General features: G+C 38.8%; 2 protein-coding genes across 4 annotated transcripts in view; one reads left to right on the top strand and one right to left on the bottom strand.

Annotated features, from left to right (window-relative positions):
- Nucleotides 1–25,391, bottom strand: part of LOC140928512 (leukocyte receptor cluster member 1-like) — a 137,705-nt gene that overhangs the window by 61,057 nt on the left and 51,257 nt on the right. The window lies entirely within an intron of this gene.
- LOC140928504 (FH1/FH2 domain-containing protein 3-like) lies at nucleotides 933–25,391 on the top strand. 3 transcript variants are annotated; one of them, XM_073378261.1, is made up of 26 exons: nucleotides 933–1,989; nucleotides 2,104–2,204; nucleotides 2,352–2,410; nucleotides 6,803–6,870; nucleotides 7,305–7,410; nucleotides 8,201–8,295; nucleotides 9,576–9,687; nucleotides 10,743–10,840; nucleotides 11,561–11,644; nucleotides 11,923–11,982; nucleotides 12,668–12,732; nucleotides 13,231–13,262; nucleotides 13,809–14,064; nucleotides 14,451–14,722; nucleotides 16,015–17,402; nucleotides 18,639–18,803; nucleotides 19,834–20,016; nucleotides 20,926–21,045; nucleotides 21,504–21,665; nucleotides 22,570–22,685; nucleotides 23,240–23,278; nucleotides 23,359–23,433; nucleotides 23,550–23,607; nucleotides 23,778–23,918; nucleotides 24,220–24,523; nucleotides 25,121–25,391. In XM_073378261.1, exons 1-26 carry the CDS (start codon nucleotides 1,690–1,692, stop codon nucleotides 25,201–25,203), a joined length of 4,542 nt encoding a protein of 1,513 aa, XP_073234362.1. In that variant the 5' UTR covers nucleotides 933–1,689; the 3' UTR covers nucleotides 25,204–25,391. The 3 variants fall into 3 exon arrangements, with proteins under 3 accessions (XP_073234362.1, XP_073234364.1, XP_073234363.1); XM_073378263.1 differs by lacking the exon at nucleotides 11,923–11,982; XM_073378262.1 differs by lacking the exon at nucleotides 23,240–23,278 and having other exon boundaries at nucleotides 935–1,989.

Here is a 25,391-nt window from a genome sequence, read left to right as displayed (position 1 = left end):
AGCACGAATGAAGTCCGTTACGGTATTAACATTCTTTTCGCATCATCACATTCTGTTTGAAGGTTTAAGAATTTCGATCGAAAACTATTCACGCTCTCCTCATTGGTATTTAGCTGATTTATGTGCTTATTTCAAAAGACCTTTCCATTGGTTTTAGACAGCGCCGCGGTACAATCACATTTCATTTTTTGCAAAATATAAATGAGGCAAAGCAAAAAATACCGGCCTGCTTTGATGCATTTGTCCCTCAAATCTAGTGAAAAAATAATCAATCACTTTGTTGAGCGATTTTGCTCTATATTTAGCTTTATGAGCTATAAAAGGGATTGTTTATAAGGTCAAATAGTTAAGGAGCGTGTGACATTGATAGGTGTTTTATAGCCCAGCGTGTTTTGCTGAATAGCCATCGAATATTCCGGACTCATGTGATACGCCGTGTAACACAGATAAAAAAGGATACTTTTTCAGCCTTTGTTCAGAGTTGTCATATACTGTTTTGCATATTATTTTCTGTGTATAAAATCAGTCATTTTATAAGCAGAGTTTTTTTTAAAACAAGCAACTAAGAAGAAATATTAAGAATTAAAACACGACGTTTCGGGGTCTTCATGACTCCATTATCAAGAGAGATGTGAATAATAAAGCATGCAAGAGATGAGAAGAAATAATTTACATACTGGTTCATCAGTTCCTGGTTTTGGAAAACATGACATTTACTCTTAGCGCTTCCGCTAACAGGCCAGTTCACATCTTGAACTTAGATGATTTTAATCTGTTACTTTACTCCAACACTCTGAAACTGACAGGAGACTGGCTATGTGGCTAGCCTGGCCCCATCAACCAAATGATTTCCAAACATGCTAAAAAATAAAGCGCTCTTTGAAAAATAGTGCCTCAGTTTATTCCCCTTATGCTTGTTTTCTTTTCTTCTCTTTTTTTTTCTCGAAATTAAAGAATCAAAGTCGAAAGGTAATTTCAGTGACAGCTAAGCTCTTCTGTAAGTATTTTTTAAATTTTTTCATTTTATTAGATGCGAAGATTTTCAGGACAGTCAAGTCAAATGTTAAATGGCAGGGCATCATCCATGCACAGTTCCGACAAACGTTCCTAACATTCCTAACATTTTTTGCATAATTAATCCACATTGTCCAAAATAGCAAGTGTTGTTTTTTTGATTAGGTAAATCAATAAGTCTTCTGGAATAGAAATTTCCTCTAATTTCAACATTCACGGGCGAATGATTTTGCTTGAATTTCTGTTTTGTAGTATTATGTGATCTGTGCACGTGGAATCAGGCCGAGTTTTGTTAACTGAAGAATTTTTGTTGGATTCGATCGGCGGATGGGAGAGCCAACGGAAATCTCCGACATATCGGGGGTTTGGCACAATTGACGTCACAAATAAGGACTGTTTGATGTTTGTCCGGGCCATTTATAATGAGTAGCGGAAGACGGACCAATGAAAATTAATTGCTTGGCGCAATCATGTCGACTTCAAATCGTGACATCGTAAATACCTGGCTCGAATTTCAGTCACTTAGCGCAACGCAAAGGGAAGAAAAGAGTAGTTATCGATAATGGAGAAATCTGATTGGGAAATCACGTGTTTGAGAGCGAGAGAAATGGTTTCATGTGAAAGGGATCTCGACTAGGGTCCTTGGAAGATGCTTGAGCTGGTTTTAGACCCAACATGACGGATTTCAAAAACAATTCTCGCTCTTTTACAAACCGCCGAGATTTGCGGTCACGTGACATGACACCCCCGCGAGGAGCTTCGAAAGAACCAAAAGACACGCATGCGTCCGGCTCCTCAGAATCGTCCGTCAAAATGGCGTTAACTTGTAAAGTTCAGTATTTGGACGATACGGATCCATTTGCAAGCACAAATTTTCCTGAGCCAACACGGCCTCCGACGTACACGTTTCACTTGAATATTCCACTTTTCCAGCAAATCGCCGGCCTTCATCGATTGTTATCAGCGCCTCACAGTGTACGCCGCTAATTTTGTTGTTTACGTCTTCAGCTGAGCTTGGAATATTTTCTAAAGTTGTTAGGTGTTTGCGTTCGATTTGTTTTTAATGATTCTGGTCATTTATTGGTATAGATCGATGATGTAGCTTTGCAACTGTCGCATAACGGATGCTACTTGGACTTAGAAAGCTCGCTTGAGGAACAAGCCGACATGTTGGAGGGATTTTTAGACAGGTTTGAGAAGGCTTGCTTTTATTTTAGCTCAAGCTTAATGCCATGGAAACTTTAAGTGTCTCTAAAGCCACTGTTTTATTCTGTAGGAATTAGGCTTGCTTTTTTTATTATTCTGCTCGTAAACTAATTACTTCTTTTCTTTTATAGCCGCAAAAACACAATAATTCTGCGAACAGCCCTCTCTGTTCGAGTACACAACTGTATAGGTAAGCCTAGTAAAATTAAACCTACCGCAATAGATGGCTTGCAAAATGTTTCTGTTCGTTACCTTTAAAATGTCCATTTGCACCTTTTGGCTGTACATGGACGCATATTTTGAAAAAAATTGTAGCCATTGCGTGTAGAGAACGGGGACGAGGAATTTTGATTTAAATAGAGTCTAATAATATTAAACTAGCTGTCTGATCCTTTTCGAATTTTATCAAGCACACACAAAACCCTTGCCAACTGTTCCAAAACTAAGTTACTTGTTATGAGTGAAAGTCTCTTTAAGATTTGTCGAATACTTAGATATAACGTTTAGAGTTTGCCGTTTTGGCTTTTGGTCAGGTAACAACGCGAAATCTCTGCAAGGCGCTAGGTTACTTCGCTAATGATTGCTTGCCGTTTGTACAGCATGCTGGCATTTGAAGTAGCTAGGTTATGTTACTGTTTGCCAGCTTATTTGGGTCAATAAGTCAACAGACGGCTAGTTAGAATTTTGCGATTTCCGTTGTCTTCTCTGAGCTTTGGAATAGTACAAACAAATAAAACCTAAAACAATCTTGTTGTTAGTCAAGCCGGTAACTTCCAATCTTTGACGGGAAGTTTTCACCTAGCGCGTTACGTTTTTTAAGGGTAATTTGCATAAAAATAGGTTTGTAATCTCCGCTTGGAGCACTGATCAGTTTACTCGCGGGATATTTACTTTGAATGATCTGTATGGCTCCTGTGCGTGAGATGTGATTGTTCGTGACTTCTTTCTTCCCTAGCGAGTTTCAAAGGCACGTTTGGTCGATGCACTGTGAATGAACAGCAAGACCCAAATAACGTACGGGGTTGATTTCGTGTTGTCCGTTTCAGGGTCATGCTGATTTCACCCTAATGGTTGAGCTAATTCTTTTAAGTGAACTTTTGATGACTCATCGCGAGAAATTTAGTCACAACACCATTTTTAGTCAAAGACTCCATTTTTGCTATCTCCTGTTTGCATGCTTTCGTGGCAAGGCAGACCATTTTCGGGTCCTGTTTTGAATAGACTTTCTTTTGGTGATTATTCATGCGAGACATGACTGACGATGAATAACTGTGGGCCTTATTTGTCCTGGAAACAGTGTATTGTTGTTCATGCGTGTGTGTGGAATTGGTGAAAATTTGTCTTGTATTACCAATCTTCCGCTGTCATCAAGTGGTCATGAATAATTGTAAGACAAACCAAAAGCTTTCAAGTTTATTAAGGAAACTGATTGAAAATGGAACGCATCAGTTGATTATTTTCATATTTTGTTGCTTCCGGTCTTTTGTAGAATGAAATATTCTTCTCAGTAAGCCTTCTCAAAATGCTAGTTTTTGACAGAGGGTAAAGAAAGCCAGTGCAAACTAGTCAAATCTACGCAAGTTTTTGTTATTAATAAAAAAAAGAGCGATCTCTTCAATTTCACTGATTAAAAAAAAATTCAGAAAACAGTAGAATCGTTATTTTGAGAGAATTTAAAAAGAATGTTTAATTCAACCGTTTCTGGGGGAAAAATTATGGAATTATTGCGTTTTGTTCAGAACTGTGTACATGGCTGGAGATTTTTTCTAATCATCTAGTGTCCCAGTATTAAAGTGAAAAGTATTTTCTTTTGATGTGGCCTGCAGATGAAATACTGGAAATATTAACTGAATAAAGGCAGATTATTTTTAACTTGACACAATTTTATATAAAATATCTATTCTTAGATAAGTATTCTAAAAACACTTTGGTAGTTTCCTGTATAGAAAATACCCAAGTGACAAAGCTTTGCACCCTGAATTAATGGTGCAGTTGTACAGAATATTTTGGAAAATTAGCCTGTAAAAAGATCACAATAAATTCCCAAAAATGTGAAATATATTTGAAAGATGAGACGAAACTGATGGATGAAGACATTCAAAAAGAAATTTTCAAAATGTCTGGAAATTAAAATAATTACCACAAAAGGTTAAAGTATATACATTTGAAGAATTAAGAAAGTTTTCAAAACATGTCAACTATCATAGTTTTCATGCTCTGTCTAATTTTATGCTAAAGAAAAGTGGAAAATTAATTCATGTTTTAGTTATTATATGAAAAGTATTCTGTATATTTTTGTGAAAATTAGGATTGCTATCCTAGGTATAGAGCCTATTTTCCATAAATAAGAAAGTTTGCAAAACGACATAAAAGCATGCGTTTTCTGTTCTAAAAAAGTGTTGAGATTACTGAAACATGCAAAAAGTAGAAATGTATGGACTAAACATGCAAGTAACTAGTTTCCGTAAACTTCTAATTTTGGAGGGATGGGGAGGCAGTGTGACAAAACAGCAATGTTTGAAAATAAATGTCTCATTGGCATATGAAAATGAAAGTACTATTTTATTCATGGGTTTGTTTTTAGGGCTGTCATTGAGATCTAGGGAGGGGTGGGGGAAGGTTAGGGGTTTCCCCCCCCACTATGAGAAATGTGATCCCCAGCTACTTTCATGCTAAAATTGAGGAAAAGTAAAACCTATAGAAAATCCTAGTTGTTTGATTAACCGGCTACTTGTTATATGTACCTGGCAACTCGAAATCTTAGTGACAGCCCTGTTTTTATTTCTTTCAAAATTAATATTGATGATTTAGTTATTCTGTTTATAATAATAATTAACATTAGCCAGAAATGTGTACTTCAAAATTTTTACATAAACGTAGTTGAGTTAGATTGGTTCGAGCGCCAGCTTGGACAATGTAGATTCTCCCTTGCCAATCACCTTATTCTATCATTGTCGTTCTGAGTTTTCTGATACTGGCGAACCCAGTGTCCACAAGAAGTGTATGTCTGAATGTGGTGTTAGGTTTTCCTTTCTTAGATTGTCCATTATACATAGGGGTCATAATTGATATTGTGTTGTACATTGATATAATTATGTTATATAAATATTGATAGCATGCAAATGCTGTGTAATCCACAATATAAAATGAAGGCATCAGTTAACATCTGCAGTGTTATACAAATTACCAAAATTAGTGTCTGCAAATTTAAACATTTGCAGCAGTGTCCAGGTGTGATTTTTTTATGTCAGTGGATTTCGGCATGTTTTTCTTCTGCAATTTTTTTTAAAACCAATTAAGTGTTTTCAAATACTACCGCTAATCTGATACAATGTGGCCTTTTGTTCAAGCTCTCTCTGAAGACACCATGAAGTAACATAATCCTATTAATGTCAAAGTTATTTTGGGATTTCAAAAACAAAGTAGTTTGTAGGTGTCCTTACCTATGATATTCCAATCAAAGAGCCATTTTTAATAAGTTAAGCATCAGCAAGATGAAACAAGGATGAATAAAGATTCACAGTGTGTGATTTAGCAACAACAAAAAAAACCAACAGTGGTATGAAAACCATTACAATTTTCATGAAACCAACCAATGAAAAAGATAGACTACAGTTACCCCTATTTTGCTGGTCTTAATTAGTTATAGTAAGTAGTTCATAAGGTGCAAAACATTAAAACAAATTTTGTTTTGACTTCACAATTTTTTTGAGTATTCCTTGTCGATGTTCTCACGGTGTTGTCTTGCTTAGCTAATCCACAGCGTACACATGCATGGCATTGTTAATAATCATCTACCATAAGGGAATGGGCATTCCTAAAAAGAACTACCTATGAAGCTTAAGGGGAGACATGGGCCAACTGATACCATTTACATCAGGCATCATTCGCGTTACATTGCATATTCGACATTGTGCAATTCTTTAGTATGCTGTTGCCTATGAACCACCAATGAAATATTATTTCTTTGTTTACATGTAGTGCTTGTCTCTCTACATCTCTGACAAATCTTTACCCATAAATAGTCTCTCTCAATTACTAACGAATGCTGCCACTATAAATTTAACCTTTACAAACCAAACTTTGTGATAAACCATCATTATTAGATTCATGAGTTTATTTATTTATTTTTTACATTTTTTTTTCATGAAAATGTGTATGTTATTATGTATGTCCATGGAGACTCATCTGATCAAGGAAACTAGAAAAACAAATATAATATAATAATGTGAATTACCTAGAAATCATTTTATTTTATGTATGTGAATGGATTTTATAGGTAGAGTAACCTGCTTGTACATTGCAAGCTCGATGTAATGAGCTGCCAGAGATGGGTATATATTTTGTATTTGTTATAACATGGTACGGTATGTTGTTGTAGCCTGGGTCAGGGAATATCAACCATACGTGAGCGTGAGTTTATTGTCAGGAGAAACAGTTCCGACACCCCTGAGTTGTTTGTTGTATAGAGAATTAATTTGAAGTTCCACTGTAATGCATGTGTTAAGCTGACAGCAATCATTTCAAAAGTAACATTCGACATGAGTTAACATGCTCACTTCGAAATCTTTTTCTCTTACAGCAAAACTGCTTGCTGCTTCAGGCAGAGAACTTAGAAGGTCTTTATTTTCCTTGAAGCAAATCTTTCAGGTAGGGTTCTATTGTATGAGGAAAAGAAAGAGGGAAACATTATAAGTTAAAATTATGACTTTCCAATGGTGCACAAGCTCCTATCCTTATACATGATTGTGCTAGTGTACATACATGTAGGTGTGAGTCTTATGGCTATGAATTTTATGCAAATTCACAGAGAAAAATTATTGATCTTCCTGGTTCACAAAAAGGATGTATATGTTGTGCTTTATTTTTATCCCTGGTTTAAATTTTATTTCCCTTGGGGTGTGGTAATTTATGATAATGAGTTTAAACAAAGGGAAACAAAATTTAAGCCAAGGATAAAATTGAACCACAACATATAGTATAAATTAATTAGTTCCACCCTACATAGATGCATGTGTAGCTAAGACAAGGCCTAGATGAGTTAAAATGTTGGCATTTTAACTTTGTCTGTGAACATTCTACAGGACGACAAGGACCTTGTGCATGAATTTGTCAATTCTGATGGCTTGAGTGCTCTGATATCTGTAGGACAGGATGCTGACCAAAACTATCAGAACTACATCCTCAGAGGTAATCAAACAATAAAAAATTGACTTTTATTTTGAATACAAATACTTAATTATGCCTTCTCAGGAAGAATAAAACAAATAATTCAAATGCAACATAACATGGTTAAGAATCCCAATTGGTAGGAGGCAAACCACTTGGCTACATTACAATGGTGGCCAAGGTTTTGATTTCGGGGCCACCGAGAGTAATTCCTTAAGCTAGTAGGCAGGCTAGCTACTCGGGGCCTCTGGATTACAAGCTCAGCTCTATAACCACTTAGCCACACTTCCTCCTTTCATAAGGAAACATTATAATTTGTTGTTATTTATATATATTGTGTACTGTCATTGCCTGCGGTTTATAGGCTGATTAATGATTATAGGGCTTATACTAGAGTCAAAATAATGTTTCGCATACATCCAAGACTGTGTTCTCACAGTGTCTCTAACAGTTCCTGGGGGCCTTAGCTGACTAACGTTTGCCATTTGGGCAAGTGGAAAAACATACTCTGTTCCTGGGTACTACGCAGGATTGCATCCCTGAGAGCTTTAGCAGGGCTTCTCTCGGGTCAGTCTAATAGCACCTCCACATGTGCATGGGGTGCAATTCAGCAATTTATTGTCCATCTGGATACATCTCTGTGTCAAAGTTGTCATTTATTAATCTCTTTTTCTTGGCTTTAACAACAAAACATTTAATCTTGCCTGGGCTTTTTGAAAACACTAAGTTCTGTTTTCAAGATGCGGGTGGGAGAAATAAACATTTGAGATGATGATTTCAAATATAATAATGATGAAATTATTGTTTACAGCCATTGGACAGATTATGTTGTATGTGGATGGAATGAATGGTGTTATTAACCACAGTGATACTATCCAGTGGCTTTATTCCCTCACAGCCTCCAGAGTAAGTAATTATACATACTAACCTTAGCTTTAATTATTCTTTAAAATTTTATACAAAGTTGTCATCAGTTTTATTAGTGAACATGTTAATAATCAACAACAGTCAAAATGTTCCAGGTAAAATTTGATTTCAGGTTAATTTTGATTTAACATAGGTTGATTTTAGGTTAGAAATTGAGAATCAACCTAGGTTAAAAAATTTTAACCTGAAATCATATTAACCTGTAACATTCATATGCATTTTTGTGAATGAGCAAAACAGTGGACCAAGACGAAGTTCAGGTCAATAAAAACACAAAAATGAATGACGCTAATATCAAGCCATCTTGACTGAACAAGATAGTGCAACCAATCCAAGATCCTCCTGCAATGTTGACTAGAAATGGAAACCACTGACTGTTTAGTTCTAATCTTTTTTCATTTTTTTTTTCTGTTGTGTAAGCTGCTGCGAGCCACTGATTGGTCCATTAGGTGTCAAATGTAGTAATTTTTTTCTATATTTGAACTACACTGTAAATACTTGTACTTCGCCTTCTTGGCTATTGTTCATTTTAGCATGTTATATAAAAAAAAATGCAGGAAATCCTGATGGGGCAAGATGTGTCCTCCTGGAAATTGTGCATAATTTGCTAATATTATTCACACTCTACCAGAAGGCCTGTAAGGAGGTTTGACAGTTATAAAGTCAACTCTCTTTGGAGGGAAACCTCCTACAATGGACGCCTAGAGTTGATCACTGCCATTTTTCAGTCCTTTTCTTTCATTCCCTGTAGTAAGGCACCTGTGCAAGAGGTATACATAATCCCAGGTGCAATGATCCACTTCATAGAGAATGGACTGTAGTTTGAGATCTTAATGCCTAAAAATCAAAACAAGGGCATTTGAGTCACAGAGTAGGTCTTTTTTTTTAATAACATTTATTGGTTACAACACTTCTAATGACAATACTTACATTTACATGGAGGAAAAATAAAAATAACGTGCAAGAAATAATGGAAAAATACAATGTTACAGCATTTACAACTAATTAAGCCTAAAGAAATTTACAAAATTAGCTACTATTTGCAAAATTGCAAAATAAAACATGATACAAAAAAAACATAAGGAGTCTGTCCTACCAAGTAAAAGGTGCTTTGCATTCGCATTTGTTTGTGCATCACTTTTAACTTTTGGAACTTTTGGAATTATTTAATAACAGCAAGTTTATTTGTCCGAGGGGCAAAGTTTAAGAGGACAGAGTAGGTTTACTGTTAATGCGAAACTCTGTTTTCTTGTCTTCAGTTTCGACTTGTGGGAAAGACAGCTCTGAAACTTCTTCTGGTGTTTGTGGAGTATACAGAATCTAACTCAAAGGTGTTGTATGATGCAGTTCAAACAGTGGATAGTAATCAAGGTATGCTAAATAGATATTTTTCTTGATTATTATTCTCCACTATCCCCTGTCTTAAAAGTTTAATGTGACTAACTATCATTAAGGCAAAGTTAAACTCAAGCGAGTTGGCCAGTGGTCTTCTCCCACTCCAGTATGTGACCTACAGGGCAGCCCTTGGGGAATTGCAGGGCTCCTTGTGTGCTCTTTTGCTAGTGTTGCGTTGCATTGTAAATTTGCTTGCTGATCAAAGCGGATCAATTTTTGCCTTCTTGCGATTCATTGCTCTTGCTCTCTCTCCTACCTCCCTGCTTGGTGGTTTCGTAAGTATTTTCTTGGATTAGTGTTCTCTTAGGTAAGTATCTCCACTGAATTTCATTCAGTGTGACGGTGCTGGTTAGTGGCTGCTCTTGGGGTGGTTCCCGCTTCCAGCGTTGCCATGGATATCTTCTCTCTGCTTATTGCGTTTGGCTCCCCACTAACCTTTAAGGCACCTGCTCCCAAGCTCATCATTAGTGATGAGTTTTATTCCAAATAATTAAATGCCATCCTATTAAAGTGAGCAGTGGCCATACTAACAGGGTTTTCTTCTTATTGCTGTAAAACATGTAATTTGTTGGTAGGCTGGCATTTGCCAATAATCAGCCTGAAGTTTGTCAACAATGGACCATTGCTATCCATCTTGTTAGTAACCATTTGGACTTTTTTGGCAACTTGGAAACTTGCACTATGGCCTGTGTCACAGATGTAATCTAAGTTCACCGCTTATTAATGTCTGCAAAGCAGTGCAGATATCCTTGTTCTGGCCCCCTATAGACTCAGCAATTACTGGAAGTGTGTTTCGAATTTCCTTTCAACCTGATTGGCAAATTGACAATGGCTTTTTTAACAGGCCAATCATGGCACGTACTCAAATCCTTGTACACAGGTGGGGGCTCAGAACAAGGATTTCGGCACTGTTTAAAAGACGGACTTAACCAGAGTTTAGGTTCGTCTGTGACGCAGGTTAGTTGCACTATGGATTGTTAACATTTCTTGCTCCTTGTTTTTTAACTGAAAGGGTTTTTGTGTCCTAATAGGTGTCAAGGACTGGCAAGAAATCATAGGAATAATGACAGACAAAGAATCACAGGCTGATGAGGAGATTCTCATTTACGCTATGACACTCATTAATAAGGTAGGATCAAAGCTTCATCATAATTTTGTTGTGACAAAAAAATGGTCTTTGGTTAGAACACCTCATTCCAGTGAAAGAAAGTTTGTATTAAATTGGAAATCCTGGTTTCCATTTTGCCTGTCCAATCAAAATAACTGGAAAGTTCTTTCAATTTTTTAAAGCCATACTCAGCAACACTAGTTCTGAGATGACCATGGTTATGAGTAGAACACTTGTGTGGTACAAATAATTATACTTTGATTATATTGGAGCTTCTCAGGTCCTTGCACTGAAGGTCATACAGTAAACACCCGCATATAAGAACACATGATTTCGGAGGTCAGGCTGATTGATTTCTTATTTATCGGGTGCTTAATGACAAATCAGTCTCAAAATGTTCTCAAATTTTTATTTAGTAATACTACCCAAAACGTGTTGCTAGAGTTATATTTAGCATATTTTAGGAAAATAAAATAAGTAATTATTCTGTAATTTGATTATATTAACAAATGAAGTTATCTGACAGCAAACATAAACTTACATGTTTTGTAATTATGACACTTTTTCCATTTTATGAGAACATGTTACAATTTTCAGGGTGATCTTGTTCTTATAAAAATGGGGCTTTATTGGCCAAATTTCAGCCTGGTGTTCTTAATCCATTTGTTCTTATATGCGGGTGTTTACTGTATTCTGTTTTACATGTTTAATGGATTTGATCATTAATATCATTCATTTCAGGTTCTTTATGCCACCCCAAGTCAAGATGGATTTTATGACATAACAGATGCACTTGAAGAACAGGGAATGGAGCAGATTATCAAGGTAAAATTTATGGGCAAATCTAGAGCGGAACCAACGGTCTATGCCACCCCCCCCCCCCCCCTCCTCCACCCCCACTCCCAACACAGCTTTTCTTGAAAATTTATGTTTCAGTTGTAAATAGTTTTAAGCAAAATGTATCTTCTAAAACGTTAATTTCCGGTCACTATTACTCTCCACTACCAACATGATATATCAAAGCCATATGCCAACCAAAAGTATCGTTTAACAAGAAGAAAAAGAAGTTTAATTTTTTGGTTACATACAATGTCTGGTTACAGATGCATCAGAAGAAAGCAGGTACAAATATTGATTTGATGGAGCAGTTCAATATTTATGAGGTAAGTGTTCATATGTAGATGTTCTGTTGATGAGAATAATGACCTTTTTGCACCACGCAATATTATTTTTGTAACTAGTGTTCTGATTGTTTTGATTATCATGTTATTCAAACCTTTTTTAGTCAACACATTGTTGTAGTCAACTGCATCTAGTTAAAAGTTTGTTTCAAATTTTTGTTGCAATCAGTATTGAACATATCGAAAGAAATGAGATGGAATAGAAAAAATGAACAGAAAAGTAAAATGTTATAAAATAAAACACTCTCCTAGCTGTCATAAGCTACTTTGCCTTATGATGATGATGATGATGATGATGATGATTTCAATTCCATCTTCTGTTTCACGGTTACACCCAGCAATAGAGAGTCGCGTTTACTGCAAACGGCAAACGGCAAACGTGAATTTGTACCAGAAGACTAAGTTTTCCCTTTACGCGTCGTTTACCGTTCATTACTCCTTTTCAAAAATGAGTAGCTTCACGCCAGTTTTATCCTTAAAAACTGTTGTGAACAGTTTTTATCTGCTCATTTTCTATTTAGAGAAATTCTCAACTTGAAAGTGACGTTTGCTATTTGCCGTAGACGTGACCGTAAATTTCTCGAATATCACCATTGCTTGAGGTACTAGTCCACGTGCATGTCACTAACATACGCCCTAATGTAGTTTGTACTTTGTTTATTTTAAGACGGCCCTCCGGATTGAGGATGGCGATGAGGAATTTCCTGCCTTTGGAAGCTCACCTTCAATAAGGTATTGCATTAACTTCAAGTCATAACAAAGGTATAACCCTTTTGATTTTAGACCATGTTATGGCACCACACAATACTAAGTGGTGTTTAAGTCAAGAGCTGCCAATCAACAGTCATCGAGTGCTACGTTGTTACACCATGGTGATCTTAAAGGATTGCACCTTAATGGCATATTTTGGGTAGTGCAGTTTTTTGTAAAGATTTCATGCCAGACATCTTGATTTCCACGAAATAGCTAAAGTACCATAGTTATCATGCGCTCTTTACAATATTTGTTACGTACTTTTTTGCTACTACGAAGACCAGCCACTTCAAACAATGATTAGCTTGTATGCAGAAGTATCTAAAAGTTTTATCCCAAGAAAGATAGTCTTTGTTGCCTTTTAGCATATCCCATCATTACTCACACGTTAGAAATGTTTTTCAGACAACACATTGTACAGTCCATCCTCGCGCGCAAATGATTGATTCATTTCTAACAAATGACTTCTCTCCTTAGACAAAGAAAGAGAACAGCGGCGTTTGGCACAGGTAATAAACTTAGAAGGCAAACAAGTGTTTTTTCCCAAAATCGTTATTGATCAGGAAAAGTAAAGTAAGACTAAATTTATTTTTTAAAAAAGTCTTGTTGGCCTTGATTTCAGGCTCTCTGATTCTGAAAAAAATGCTCTGCTGGAGTTGTGTTGTAGTTTTATTCAGTTCGGTACTGGTAGTAAGCACACACTTCTGCTTATACTAGGCTGTTCCGCCTTATAAACGCCCTAAGGATCGTACCAATCAACCCAGAATCCGAGGTCTGGCACTTAGGGATAATTTATTTGTGGTTCGGTGCAGGAACGTCTCATCAGCTGCGTTAACACCCGTCCTGGTTGTTTAAAAGTTCAATGATGCGATCAACCAAAAATATACATGAAATACGTTGAGAGGTTATAGACCCTTTAAAAGGAAGGATGGCAATCATGAGGATTCTCGTAGTTTTCCTTTGAAATGCTTGCAATGCCCTTCTCCCTTTCACTAAAAGTGCACAGAAGATTACTTAACAATTGTCTAAGACAATGTTCACGTTTAACGTCGTAGGCGACAGAAGGCGTAGTCGGCGGCATAACTCCATCAGCCAGATCGATGTTTCATACATCACAAAAGGCAGTCATTTGGCACCGCCTGGTGCTCAAAGTCGAGATGGCTTACACAAGGTAGCAAGTGCTCCAAATGTGGGAACAGCGGTGAAAGTAGAACCCCCCGCGTCGCCTGTTAAGACATCAGCTAGTACCACTCCATCTTCTTCAACAGAAAGTGAAATCGACGAGAAAGAAAGAAGTCGGTTGGCAAGGAAGTATGTAGTGCACACACACACAAATAATTATTGTAATTGCAGGCTCGGTTTTTGTGCCACTTTTATGGTGTCAAGCGCTTGAAAATCCAACTGAACTTAAGTGTTTGTGTTCATGGTCTTGCCAGATGGTTTTACACCAGTACATGAAAGCTGTTAGCAAGGTGTCTTTGGCTTAGAAAGGGTGCGAACCTTGAAAATGTTGTACCAGCGGAAAAAACATAAACAAAAACATCATTTTGCGGGTTACTCCAGCTACCTGGAGTGAGTGACCGCGGCGGACTGCGCAAAGGGATCAACGCAGGCTAACTACGGCTTTTACGCAAAACTTCCTAACAAATGATTCTGAAATTAAGGTTGAAGAGCTGAAAAAAAAATCTTTTTTACAGGGAGCGTCGCGCTGCCAGACGAGCCGCTCTTGGATTAACTGAACCCGAAACGAACGAATCTACAAATTCTAGGAAGAACGAAAGAACTACTAGGCAAAGAGCGGATAGTAAAGGCAGCAATAATGATAGAAGTCATTTAGAGGTAACTTCACCAGTTAATGACAGTCGACCCCTCTCACCGCGCTCATCACCACGCCCATCACCTCGGAGCTCCCCAAGATCTTCCCCGACTCAACGAAGAAAGTTCAAGTTTGAGGAACCCAAAACAGAAGGTGAGTGCGGAGTAGAGTGAATCCGTTCGCTTTAGGCAAGACGTTTCTTCATTTAAGTAGGTTTCTATGCTTTAATTCTTGTGACGGCCCTGCAGAGACGGCCTCGTGTTTGACCTTATTTTATGGAGTGGTTTCAAATGATTATGGAAAGAAGTAGTTCACGCTTGCTTTGGTTTAATACTTCGCTTCGCTTTCTCGTCCTCTCTGTGTTAGAAATCCGCTTGAGGCCTGCCTGGCCTCGCTTGTTCAAAATTTGCTGAACACTTTTAATCGGTGAAATCATTATGCTGTAGATATGTGTCAGGAAAACCAATGATAGCACTTACACCTTTTAACCCTTTAAGCCTCAAGATCCACATACAAATTCTCCAGACTGATCTCCATACATTTCTTTTAAGAATAGTTGAGAGAATTTGGTTTAAGGTCAAAGCATTATCCCTTTGGTAATCAGTTTAGTAATTCTTATAACCTTTCCTCTTGGTGATCTGCTGATGATGTTAGGAGAAAATTGATGTTGGTCACTCTTGGGATCTAAAGGGTTAAACACTGGCTAAGTAAGCCTCATGCAATTGGCGAGAGTAATTTTTTTCGGGTTTTTATTTTACGAAACTCTTTTGAAAACTGCTTTACCATTTGACGACGTTCATTTTCTTTTCGTAGGCATAGGTTCTTTTCTATTCTCTATCGCTCCGCTCAGCCGAATAGAAAATATTTCTGTTATAAGTATGAACAGACAAAACAACCCAATGACATATGGAGGGAGCCGCTCGCAGTCGAGGTTAAGGAAAACGAATTAAAATTACAACAAAACCACCGAAATAAAGGATACATCAAGAAATAAAGTTACAAAGCACTAAGAATGGTTGGTTGTAAATTATAACATAAGAACTAAGAAGATATGCTGAACAAAAAAAATACAAAGTGAAAGGAGTCAGATAAATAAGAGCGATGCAACATTTAATGTTGAAACCTATTTGCAACATTATATAATCCTTATATAAGAAAAGGAAAAAAGCAGCCACGAGTAAACTGTTGGGCGTCAAGCGGTGTGAAATTTACAAGGAGGGGTTTATGAAGGGTCTAATGATCCCAATGGGAACTAAACAAAACAATGTAATCAACAAATAAAAGTTAGAAAAACATTTTTCTTAGTCTTTGTCACAGTCATCATCATTATCATCGTCGTCAACATCATGATTGTCTTTATAGTGCAGTGTGATAGCACTAAGAGTTAATAATCGTATTCAATCGGTCGACTCATTCATTTCACTGTCTCTTGCCTTGTTTTTTAGAGAAACTAAACGACCGGTCAAGAGGAAGTAGAGAGGAACAACTACGATCACCTGAAGACTCTACAAAACTGCGGAAGACTTCAGGGACGTCAGCTCGAAAGAATGACAACTCGGAGATAAGAGATGAAAAAACTTCACCCAGGAAAAAAGAAATGTCTGTTACAGCAGTTAGTAGGAAAAAGACCCCTGAGGTTAAGAAAGAAGACAAAGAACCTTTGTTCAATAATATAGACCACAACGGGTCATCTGGTCATAGAACTAGCGATGAAAGTACAGACACCGATGAAAAACTCGGTTCAAGTACCGATGATTTATTAAACGACGACAATGCGACGAATAAAAGAATTGCTGAAGAAAACGAAAAAAGGTCGAGCTCGCCTGAGAGAAGGACTAGTGTAACCCCAGGTTCTGGTAATGATAACCGGCGTACAAGTGTTTCGGATCCTGAAAAACGTTCGAGTGTTTGTGAAGGCTTTCCAGGGTTTCCAAACAAGAAAATGATGTTATCGATGCTTTACGGACAACAAAAATCGACGGACGAATCGGACCGTAAAATTAGTGATCCGAGTTTGCAAGTAGGTGACTCTGTTCATGAGCGAAAGCAACAATTGTTATCTGTTGGAGACAATGATGAAGGAGATCACAAACCGAAGGAAACGCTGGCCGTTGAAAATTTAGTTTCTGATGCGGTGAAAAGGTTGAGCGGATGTCCTGAGGTGGACGAGGAGAACGAAGGACCGTCAAGTGTTCCTGAGGGTGATTTTGAAGGATTGTTAGATAAGGCAAAGGCTAAATTAATGAAGCAACCGTCTGATGATAAACCAGACCCGGCCGCAGAGGAGGAAGCCAGACGCCAGGAAGAACTTCGGAGAAGGCAAGAAGAAGAACGCCGTAAACAAGAAGAAGAAGCCGCGAGGAAGGCAGCGGAAGAAGCCACACGTTTAAAAGAGCTTGAATGGGAAAGAATGATAGTCCTAAAACGTAAACTCATTGTAAATGACTTTAATTTCACCGAGTTAGAAAACGATGAAGACGATCTTCTTGATTCTGCATCTACTGATGAAACTGATGCACATCACCACCCCCATGGGGGAGTTCCAGTGTTTGGAATTCCTCCCCCACCTCCTATGCCTGGCGGTCCTCCCCCACCTCCCCCACCCCCTGGTGGTGTAGGTCCGCCTCCCCCTCCGCCCGGACCACCAAAATTGCCGTCATTGAATGACGCTAATCCGAAGAAAAAGTTAGTTCGTTTGTTTTGGCAAGAGGTGAAAAACTCGCCACTTATAAATGGCGTAAACAAGACAATTTGGGGAAGTATTGACACTGTGGATATTGATACCAAGAAACTTGAACATTTGTTTGAGAACAAAACTGTTTCAAAGATTAAGGTAAGAGCATTTGCCGTCATTTTGTTTTCATATTTGTTCTGACTTAGTGGGAGTAATGAGGCTGAGGTCCGTTTTAGGCGTCAAATTTCCCACGTTCCGAACGTAGGGTAAATACTTAAGGAAAGGTGTTTTTTAGCGACGCACCTAGGACTTTTACGCTTTTATTATGCATTGATGCTACCAAATTTGCATTGCGAAGCGTCTTTACTTTAAAAGAAACGGTTTGCCCAATCATTTTGACAAAATCACTGCCCAAGAAAGCAAAAAGCCCACCTCCGTTGACGTGCGTCGCTCAAAAACGTCTTTGCTTAGGCTCACTAATGACATAGATGAATGGACTTAGGACGTAAGCATTAGAAAAGGAGCATTTTCGACGTCAAAAAAGGACCTGAAACTTGCTTTCCAAGGAACCCTTGCTTACTTAGTTTTGATAACTTATCTCTTTTATTTATTTATTTGTTTATCTTGTGAGTCGCTGTATCCACTTTTTGAACAACTACTGCCTGGACAACAAGGCGACGCACTTTCGATCTGGAGGTCTCGGTTCGAACCGTGCCGTTCCCGAGGCGTTTTTTTCTTTGGGCGCTTTCCATTTGTCAGAACCGACCGGCCAGCCAATTCCCATGACATCGTAATAAGAATTTCACTTTTAATCAAAACTAACTATCCAGATCAGTCAAATCCTAAACGTTATGCACTAAGATGATGGTTTTTCAGCAAAACCTCTTACAAAAAACCTATTTCATTGCCAAAATGTCTGGTCTGGCCATTGTCCGGCCGGCCAGTTCTGACTTTTGGAAATCGTCCGTAGACTCTCTTTACTAAAGTCCACGAATGGGTATTGGTGACATTCCTGGGTTAGACTCAGCGTCCCATCCGAGGGGTGGTAGGCTTAGCCTGGGACCAGGCTATAACAGGCTGAATTAGCAAAAACAACTCAACGCCAAATGAGAACACGAAAGCGCGTTGAAAGGACTGAACGCGACTTCCGGCGTTAAAATTGCCGGTCTGCTATTGGTCAAGTCGATGTTCATGTTGGCTTTGCTAAAGCTGCGTAATATTTCCACCAGGTGCTTCATGGCACGAAAGATTCGTGGCTTGTGCTAGGCGTTGTACAAGTCTAACTCTCGCCCTCGTGGTAAATGATTAATGTATTCTGTACCATTTGGGTCAACTTCCAGGCAGGTAGCTAAAAGATTTATTGAAACACTTTTTTCTTTTTTTATTCCGTTGTAGAAGAGTGAAATAGAAGACAAAGACAAGAAAAAGGAGATAGTCGTGCTTGAAATGAAACGCTCTCAAGCAATCAACATTGGTTTGACAAAGCTTCCACCGATCAGAACATTGAAGCAAGCTATCCTAAACATGGACAATGCAGTGATTGACAGAGAGGGAATTGACGTAAGTAAAGCTAGTCGTTAGTCTACATTGTAGTCTCATACTTAGACCTTGTTTGTGCTTGTCACGCAATGCTAAGGAGGATTGCGTGACGAACCATGAAAATGTTTACGTAGGAGGCTACAGCTGTTCTTGTTGTTGAGAGCTGTCACAAGCAACTACGTCGGCGACAACGGCCAAATCTTAGCTTCAAAAAGAGAAAAATAATTGCTGTCTTGTGTACGAAAATGTCCCAAAAGTGTGATGCTCATGCAGAGCTGTTGTTTTTCTTTAAACCTGTTGTACTTTATTTTCTATCAAAGAGTAGAGTTGTTAGCTTCTAGACGTATCAAGCTGATTAAACAGTAGAACGGGAACGTCATTTGACGACGGGAAAGCGCGCGGAAAGGACTAAACACGACTTCCGGTACCCAATTTGTCGCTCAACGATTGGTCAAGCCAATTATTTGATTTGCTCGCGCCGTCGTCAACTGACGTTCTTCTACTGCTGCTAAATCAGCCTATTAAAAGTGGAAAGACCTCACTTCCGTTTGACGTCACACGTGCGTCGCTCCCAAGTATATAGCCTGCAGTGCAGACGTTTTCTTCGGGCGCACGAATGTTTTGTCGCGAAAGCGCCATGTTGAAATTCGAAAGTGAGAGGAGAAATGGAGCGAATTTTTTTCTCACGTCTCCCTCCCCCCTTTCCTTCTTTCGCCCTAGCACCTACCCCAAGGGTTACTATTCTTACTGTCCCTAATCTTCCTCCGCCATAACATCAAAGATGGCGGTTACAACAGTACGAACATAAGCAAGCAGCTCTCGCCCGCCCAAAATACGCCTGCACTGCAGGCTACCAAGTAAATTAATGACCCACCTTCCCTGTATAAGCCTTCATTGCAGTCACCAACTGTGCTTTTTAAAAACTACATTCACGCAGACGATCAATGCGAGAGTAACAAAAATAAATATCATGAGATATTCGCAAGACGTTCTTGTTTCTTTTGGCTTCAGATAGATTTTGATGGTTTGCGAATTTTTTGGCTTGTTTCAGAAATTGCTTCAGCTGCAACCAACAATGGAAGAAAAAACCAAGATACAGGAAGCGCAGATGTCAAATCCAGACATTCCTCTGGGAACAGCAGAACAATTTTTGTTGACCATGTCCTCTATTAACGAATTAACTCCACGCCTTCACTTGTGGTCCTTTAAACTGGATTATGACCAGCTGGAAAGGGTGAGCCTGTAAACGGTCTGGTAGATTGTGGCCTTGTTTATGTGGTTCCCCCCTTCCCCCATCCCCTTCTCTCGTTATTCGTGGGGAGCACGTTGTCGCACAGTGGCGAGAGTGATCGTCTTTCACCCATGTGGCCCAGTCATGCTTTCCCCTGCCCTCAAAACAAATTCCAATTCGATATGGAACGCTCGTAAACATTAAAACGATTTTTTGGAGTGTTTCAATTTTGTTTCCCGATTTCGTTTACTTGAGATGTGTTGCCACTCTAGAAGAAGGGTGTACCGAAAAAGGTTTTACTTCCCTATGAGGGTGATGTAGCGGGATCAGGTTACATTAAAATCGCGCCAGATGATAAATACTCAGAAAATGAAATGGAAAAGTTTTCTACCCAGGTGGGTTGGTGCGAACAGGACACAAAGGCCCACGCGAGGTAAAATATGGGTATAATATAGTGAAGCTACGGAAAATTCTGTGTTAAAAGTCTAAGATCTGTAGCGGGAACAGGTTCTTGCAAGCGTCCAAGTACATGGTGTTAAAAGTTGATTGCAAATGGTCACAGAAAGTTTTTTTTAAAAAAAAAACAAAGTGCTCGAAAGACTGAGGAACAGAGAAACTTTTAAGAGGAGCCAAACTGCAAATACAGTTCCACAATTCAACTATATGATTAAAGTACGAGGCCAGAAAGGTGTTAAATTAATAGGGGACAATACTTTCTTCAATTGTGAAAAAGACAAGTTCAGACCGACTTATAATCAGTTATCTCGGCCCACGTTTTTCCTATTATACATTCTCACATTTCACCTTCTGCTCATTCGTGCTTGCTTATCGTCGGGCGATGACATTGAAGGCTTGTTGAACAGACAGAATATCTTTATACTCATGAGTAACAAAACCTTTTTCTTTTCGTAGGAAGTAGCAGAACCTCTTATGGACCTAAAAGAATCTATACGGGAATTGCAGAACAATGAAACTTTTAAGCACATCTTGGCAACTCTTCTGGCCATTGGAAATTTTCTTAACGGGAAGAAGGTTCGTGCATCAACCATAGTTTATACAGCTACATATTCTTACGATACCTTCTGTTACCAGTGTAGAGCTCGGAAGGGCACTGAGAAATAGGGCGATTCTTAAGAGATTTGTTTTGTATTTAAAAGGGACAAAAGGGCGAAAAATCCATTGTGCTTAATCCACCAAACAAAACCCAATCATATCCTAGGAATGTATTATTGTCCTCACAAAAAGCGTTGGTGTGCCAGATTAATAATGTGATTTTTGAGTTACGTTGTCAGTATGGAATTTTCGAGGCCAAAACCGTTGCCGAGATCGCGGTTCGAGCAATTGATGTCTCAGTTAGAAGATCAGCCCGTCTTCTCATATAAACACACCAAAATCGTGAGAGCACATACGACATGAGCTGAGCCAACGACCTGGCTAACTAACTAACTCTAAAGAAATGCGAACTAATCAGAAAGGCCGTTGTATTTCAGGTAAAGGGTTTTCAGCTAGACTACCTGGCAAAGGTGCCGGAAGTGAAGGACACTGTACACAAGCAATCATTATTATATCACTTGTGCTGTATGGTGATGGAGAAGTTTCCAAACTCTTCTGATTTTTACAGTGATTTGGGCGCCTTACATCGATCGTCCAGGGTAATGTGGATGTTCAGTCCTAGTAATATAATTGTCTATTATTTAAAGATCAAGTGCAATGATTTACTACAGAACCACGAATTTTGCCAGCAGGTTAAAAGTTTAAAAGTTCAGGGAATTTGTTTTTGCAAAACAGTAGTAGAGACAGAAAAGAAATTAACATAACGATCGGATGAGATTTAACTGAAACTATGATCTATTTTTAGGATCGTGCGGCTTTTCTGTGCGCTTCACTTAATCTTGAGTTAGCTACCAACCTGAGACTTCGTTTTTCTATCAATCCACGTTGCCAAATGACCTCCTTTGATTCATTACAATTCGTACTTGGCCCCGAGGCAAAACAAAAGAAATAGTCTTGAAGTTTAGTGATAAGTAATACGATTCTTTTATTTTATCCCCCCTAGCCTCGCAGCCTTGAAAAATTTCATGTATATCAAGATTAATTTAGTTGATCTTGTTCGTTGGCACTCTGGTGGCATTCCAATTAATTCTCTTTCTGTTATGATTGACCAGAATAGTCTCAGGCCCGGTTCAGACGCCGCTCCACTCATATAAGTACGGCAAGAGAGCGTCGTCTGAATCAATTTGGTACGGCAGTTTTACTCTGTCGAACTTTTGTCGAACTTAACTTAGGCTTAGACACACGGTGCGCCGTCTGAATCAGATGTAGCGCCAGTGTCGCTCTAAAGTCGAACTTATTGAGTTAGGTTTGGCACATGAAAAGTACTGCGTTTGAACCAGGCCTCACTTAACTGGTTTAAGACAGCCGTTTGTTTACCGCTTCTGAAAAGCAAATTTCACTTTTTTTTCTTTATGACCGCTCACCCCTTTTCTTTCTACTTTACTTACAACCCTTGAGTTAGAAACTTATTCCAACGTTAATCTTTTAATGATGAACTTTCAGGTGGATTTTGACGTCGTGCTTGACAATTTAAAGAAGTTACGTGAGAATTGCAAAAAGTCGTGGGAGTACTTAAGCATTGTTGCTAAACATGATAGCGCCAAACAGTTCAAGAGCAAGTGAGTACCTAACTAAACTGGTCTTAACTTAAAACAACTGTTTTCGTTGCCAGGCGTCTCTGTAGTTGTGCGGGGCGCAAAGGAGGGCGCGATTGTGAAAGATGTTTTCCAGTTCTGGTTCCTCCTTCCTAAGATACCTGGCACAACGCGAGATTCCAGTCGCTCGCTTGCACCGTCCCGCGCGATCAAGCAAAAACCTTGCAGAGGGTACTATTCAATCCAAATGGGATTAAATTATACTTAAAGTAATGATAGCCATATGCTTTTATGCTGGACTGGACTTCTGAACTGTTTTCAAGTTTTACGTGGTTATCCGAGTCATGCGAACCGGTGCAACCTGTATGCAGGTTTTATTATAGCAAACGCTCAGTGTTGATTCGACAGGAATTCATTCATCCCATTTCCTGGATAAAATCGAAACATGTTAATGGAGTTTTAACCTTATTTTTGGTGCTGATGGAAAAAGGCATAGATTTTTTTCGGTGCTGGTGGAAAAAGAGCTTAGATTCTTGGTGAGAATATTGAGAATATTAATACTTAATATTATTTCGCAGAATCGCACCAACAAATGGAATAAGCGAATCATCTTATGCGTAAGGAACTATCATATTTGTCATTTAAAAGGAGTTAGACTAGTGTGAACTTAATAATTTAATTGTTGTTCTTTTGCCAGAATGAGCGAATTCTTAGCCGATGCGCAGGAACGAAGCACGATTCTCAAGGTCGTCCACAGACGTGTAATGAACAGGTCAGTGGTCTTAGACGAGAATTTCCGAACAATGCTCGAAAGATTCCGAAAGGGCCCGAAATTTTTCCTGGACGTGTCTCATGCTTATACCAGATCATTGTTTTATTTATTCGTAGATTCCGCAAGATGTTGTTGTACTTAGGACTACAGACAAGTGCAGTTAATAACACAAAGGTAAAATTAAATTAAGAATTAGTTATACGAAGTTTGAGAGCCCTGTGAACGGATCTAGAAACTTGTTACCCCAAAGGTTCCACAAAACTTTGGGACCGCAGTTGGTACCCAGTCTCCCTCAATTTGTACAGTGGAGAATACCGTTTTTATATTAATCTTGTTTTTGCCAGGTCAACGAGTTTTGCAAAATTATAAGCGAGTTTTCCTTGGAGTACCGAACGACCAGAGAACGAGTGATTCAAATGAAGAAAAAGAAAGAAAACATGAGGGAGAGAAGCAAAACGAGAGGAAAACTTATCACGGAAACAGAGGTAACGGCAAACGATATTTGAGATTAGTAATAAGCAATTGTTTCACCCACGTTGCTGCAAAATGCTAGGGAGCTTATTAAGTTCTAGTATTTGTATAATCGTTGGCATCGCCCAAGTTGTTGTGAGACAATCATGTGAAAACACCTTGACCTTTGATGCGATCCGGGACGATTCAGACGGTTGGGTGGTCGCAAGTCTCGCACAATCGAGGCGATTGAGACGGCCCGGAAGATTATTGACATAATCTGTAAAGTTATTTGAATAAAAATTCATTTAGTGTTCTTTTCCTTGTTACACACAGTCCTACTCGGCGGCAGCGAAAGTTTCCTCCGAGGAGAACATTGACGCTTTCCGCCGAGCGCTTATCTCTAATGGAGACGACACGGATAGTGCAAGAGAAAAGTTAAAAAGCGCAACACTACCAGGAATTCGAAGTAGAGGAAAAAGCGCCGGGCCATCACGTAACGACACGATGATGCATTCACAAGATGAATTCCCCGATGACAACACAGATGAAGTCATTAACACGTTGGCCAAATCTGCTACTGTACCGGACTCAAGAACACGAGTGCGCAAGCGTAATAGGGCCACCAATAGGAAGTCAGGTTAGTGTTATCAGAAGCTCCCAGGGAAAAGTGGCCAAAGTCAGAATTTCCAATTAAGAAATTTCCAAATTTCTTTTTGTGAAATACTGAAAACAAATAACATTACGTGAAAGAACTGGCAAGGAGAATTCGTTTGAATGGTCACACCGTAGTGTTTCGTCCACAGACTCCAAAGTGAAAACCACCTTACCGGGTTTCATTCACTAAGTCTGCAGAGCAGGCGCTATTTGTTCGCGTTTTTCGGGCAAACGAAGCACGAAGCGGGCGTAGAGCGCGAGACACGCGCGACGGGAGAAGGTGCGGAAAATTTTTCTCTGTGCCTTCCCTGTCGTGTGTCTGGCGATCTTCGCTCGCTTCCCGCGTGCCTTCGCTCGCCTGAAGAACGAGAAAAAAACTAACGCCGCCCTGTTCTACAGGCTGGGTACACTGTGAGAGTAACCCTAACCCAGACCTTTCGTTTGACCGCCCGCGTGTTCTTGGCCAAGTTAAGACAAACAGCACTTCTTGATTTTCTCTGGAAAATGGAAAGAATGTCAGTTGATTTCAAGGTCCAGTGTTTAATTTTTATATAACGTTTGTCATTTGTTCTTGTTGTAGTTCGAAGAACGTTGAAAAGCGGTATCAGCCCGGAAGACATGGAAAAACTTACCAAGCAGGTTAATATTTTGGATAGCAAATGACGCTTGTCGACTTAACTTAATATACAGAATTTATCGTAATTATATTTTATACAAAGAAATAGTTCTATGTGATATTTTATTCCAAAGAAAGTCTGTTCTAAACAGGCTGGATGGTCGACTGGCGTGTTCTATAGTTCCTCAAGCCTGAGACCAAATTTGGATATTTGTAAATAAACTGTAATTTTTTA

The sequence above is a fragment of the Porites lutea genome, chromosome 2 (genome assembly GCF_958299795.1).
Source record: "Porites lutea chromosome 2, jaPorLute2.1, whole genome shotgun sequence".
Lineage (NCBI taxonomy): Eukaryota > Metazoa > Cnidaria > Anthozoa > Scleractinia > Poritidae > Porites > Porites lutea.
The sequence above is the reverse complement of the archived record's forward strand: the minus strand, read 5'-3'. Positions and strand labels throughout refer to the sequence as shown.